The 4,089-nt window shown below is 35.9% G+C and overlaps 1 protein-coding gene across 1 annotated transcript; it reads left to right on the top strand.

The window, feature by feature from the left end:
- The first annotated feature begins 504 nt into the window (after positions 1–504).
- Positions 505–1,437, top strand: LOC139841450 (protein ALP1-like). The gene has a single exon (XM_071831666.1). It carries the CDS (start codon positions 505–507, stop codon positions 1,435–1,437), a length of 933 nt encoding a protein of 310 aa, XP_071687767.1.
- Positions 1,438–4,089: the final 2,652 nt, after the last annotated feature.

The raw sequence follows: 4,089 nt of genomic DNA on the forward strand, positions 1-4,089 counted from the left end.
TATTTTTTATCCTATTTATATACCTAATTTTAACTCATTTTACACCCATTCTTTCTTTCAATCTTATTTTTTCTTTTCAAATTAATCACTCTAAACATTATACATTATGGAGAAAACGTTCAAGATGCTCCAATTTTTAATTGATGACGATTCGGATGATAAAAAATGGTTAACCTTGTTAGTAGTATGGGCGAAGAAGAAGTGGAGGGAGAAGCTAGTAGTTCGCGAGTCCCTCGAACCCGAATTTATATTCCAAGGGATCGTGAAAGTGCGGCTGACAGATTATTCAATGATTATTTTACGGATTCACCAGTGTATCCGGAAAAGAAATTCAAAAGACGTTTTCGAATGAGTCGTCAATTATTTCTCCGAATAGTCGAAGGTATATCTAACTTTAATTGTAGTGATATTCCCGAATATTTTATGTATTTTAGAGAACGTCCCGATGCCGCTGGTCGTCAAAGTTTGACAATATTATAAAAGTGTACCGCGGCCATACGTCAAATGGCGTATGGAACTACACCTGATATGTTTGACGAATACATAAAAATTGGTGAGAAAACTGCTGCTTTATGTTTAGATTATTTTTGCAAATGCGTATTTCATTTGTTTGCGAGAGAGTATTTGAGAAAGCCAACAACCGAAGATATTGCTCGGCTTTATAATTTTCACGCACAAAAACATGGTTTACCCGGTATTCTTGGTAGTATTGATTGTATGCACTGGGAGTGGAAGAATTGTCCTGTTGCGTGGCAAGGACAATATACTAGAGGGGATAAAAAGGGACCATCCATTATGCTTGAAGCAGTCGCATCTCAAGATTTGTGGATATGGCATGGTTTCTTTGGTATGGCAGGTGCAAACAACGACATTAACGTTTTAAATGCCTCACCGTTGTTCAACAGTATAAAGGACGGCACCGCTCCTCCTTCACCATTTGATGTAAATGGACATCACTACGATAGAGGGTATTACCTAGGTGATGGTATATACCCTGATTGGGCTATGTTGGTCAAAGCACCCCATTCTCCTATTGACAAACCGCGAAAAAAATTTAAACGGTTTCAAGAAAGTGCCAGAAAAGATATTGAGCGTGCATTTGGAGTATTACAGGGTAGATTTGCAATGTTGAAAACACCGGCAAGATCTTTGGACTTCAACAAAATTAGAAGACATATGTATGCATGTCTCGTATTACATAACATGATTCAAGAAAATAACGGATTTTTTATAGGTAGGAGAGAAGAAAGAATGATAGAAAGGAACCTACCACGACGGTTACAAAGGGATTTGAGGGATCGAGATGCAAGGGTTAAGGAAATAAGAGATAGGCAAGTTCACAGACAGTTAGAAGCAGATTTAAACGAGCACGTTTGGAACTTATCCCCTTACTTTCGTACTGCTAACGATGAGTATTTTCGTTTAGTGAATTTATAATTATGTAATGTTTCGTTTAAGTAAGTTCAGTTATTGTATGTTATGATTAATGAATTTATAATTATGTAATGAATTGTTTTCTATTTTAAAGATATAGCCGTTTATTTCAATATTACTTAAACGTTTATATTATTTCAAAAAGAAAAAAAACAACATCAACATAATTTCCTAACGGCTATTTTCTGCGAACACATTCATCAATCGCTATCAAATTCACGTGGATCGTGTTGCTGAAACCCTGGAGATTCAGGAGCAGCTTCATCTTCACTTGCAGAAATGGCGTAGCTTTCATCAATCCATTCAGTGTAAAGGTCAATTGGTTGCTTACATATTATGGCTCGCCCAATCGCACCAAACCAATCGTGATCTTCTTCTAGTAACGCGGCACGAGAGTTGGGTTTTTTGAAAAACCAGATTTGTCTAGTGGGGTAGTCAATGTCTCGTTGTAGCAACTCAAGCAAACACATATAACTTGGACACTTATGAACATCCATGTAATAATTTCGTGTTTCATACTCGGTATAATTCCTCATTTCGCTATCAAATTCACCTCCGTAGTGAACTTTAACAACAACATTCAACGGACTCATTTTGAAGTGTGTGTGTTTATGAATTGAGAATTTTAGAAGATATGAAGTGTGTGTGTGTTATGATTTGAGAAATGGGGTTGTATATATAGGGGAGGAAGTGGAGGAATCTAGCTTTAGAGGAAGAAAAAAAAAACGGTTCAAAATATAGCCGTTGTGTTAGAGAAAAAAAAATCGGTTCAAAATATAGTCGTTGTAATTAAAAGATAATTTTAAAATATTAATTAAATACAAAAAATAATATAAAATAATTAAATAAAACACAAAAATTAAAAATTAAATGCCACATCAGCATTCCACTAACCCACCCACACCACCAACCCACACCACCACTACTCCACACTTCTAACCCACACGTCCTAGTCATCAATAAAGTACAAAAAGCAACACACGCTCCCAACCCACCCACACCACCACTACAAATAGTCTTATAAAAGCATCCAATAAGATTAATTAAAAAAACTCCACTAATCCTCAATGCTATCGAATCATTCTGATAGTTGAAAATGGATCTTATCTGCAGACGGGAACTTCTCTGTTACTTCCATTTGATCCAACATAGATGAGCAGGTCCTTCCATTGAGGAATTACTGTACAAAATGGATAAAATCTATTCCAAAAAAGATAAATTTTTATAATGGCGATTCAAGTTAGATTCTTTATCTACTTGCCTTAATATCCCCTCGAATCTTTGCCCGTGTAGTAAAGTTAAGGTTGAAACTCAGGACCATTTATCTTTTGAGTGACACTAATCGTAGCCATTTGTCTTCATCAGCACATGGTCAGATACTCAGATGGCGACTATTGACTCAGATGGTTTTGATCGGATCTAAATTAAATTCATTCAATTATTCTAATTGAATAAAGATCGAGTGCAAAGGGATTTGAAGTTTTCTTTGAAGTTTAAGGGACCTTATGACCGTCTTCCATTCAAAGATGTTACTTCGAATGGTCAATCACCATGTCCGGCCTTGATCTTTAATGTTACCTTGATTTGTAATGAAGATTCCTTGTATTTTTCCTTCAAATGCAGTTTTATAATCATGTACTATTTTTAGGGTGTGAAAACAACAACCACAAATGATAGGTCAAAACCCTTATATATAGTTTTCATACTCTTTGCGGTTCACGCATTATAATTCTTAATTATTGCGGGGAATGCGTTAATTTACTTGTGCGTAGCTTTTAATTATTGTGCAATCACTACATGTTATCGCAATTTATATGCGTAACTACGCATATCATCAAGTCCCCCAGTTCATTGGGTTATCAAAAGATTTTTTTTTTTTAGATATTGTAACGCAATGAACTTAAAAAGAAAATGTAGTTCGTTTTGAATTGGATTAATTACATGGAAACCTGTGCCAAATGATGACTGCCCATTTCCCGCAAACGGATGAATGACTAGGGACGTACCATCAACGCGTGCAACGACTACTGTTGCATAAACGAGTTAAATTAGCCGTTTGTTTTCATCGATTCTCTTTCCATCTACAATTAGTATAAATATTGATCAAATACATACATTTTAACTACGCTTTCTTTCTCCTTCAATTATCGCAATTTAACAACTTTACTGCTCCTGTAATTCATCACCGATCTTCTCTGATTTTAAAAAAGTAACCAAGGCCAATTTCCCTTTCGCCTCTGTTTTTTCAAAATTGTGTTACTTAACTTTCTTAAATCATATCAACATCTGCTGCATCATCTCCTTCTACAATCATAAGCGACAAAACAGTAAAAAAACGTTTCGTCGAACACCACAGATGCGAAGATTCGCCAATTACTCGAGTTATACCCACAACTTAGAGATTTTGCCTCATCGGCACTATCTCCATTAGATCGTGCAAACAAACCGCCACCATGTAAAGTAGCGATTTATGAGAGTGCTATGTTCCAAGGCAATCTTCGAGATCCTGAATTTTTCTCGGGGTCCTTAAATCTTACACCATAGGTTTAGGTCAATTTCACCCCTACGTAGTTGCTAAAATAATTCTTTTCGAGTTGTTCTGCAATGCGCATAATAAGCGGCCTCTACTTAGCGTATATCACCATATCAATTAAA

This window comes from Rutidosis leptorrhynchoides, chromosome 4 (genome assembly GCF_046630445.1).
Source record: "Rutidosis leptorrhynchoides isolate AG116_Rl617_1_P2 chromosome 4, CSIRO_AGI_Rlap_v1, whole genome shotgun sequence".
In the NCBI taxonomy this organism is placed as follows: Eukaryota; Viridiplantae; Streptophyta; class Magnoliopsida; order Asterales; family Asteraceae; genus Rutidosis; species Rutidosis leptorrhynchoides.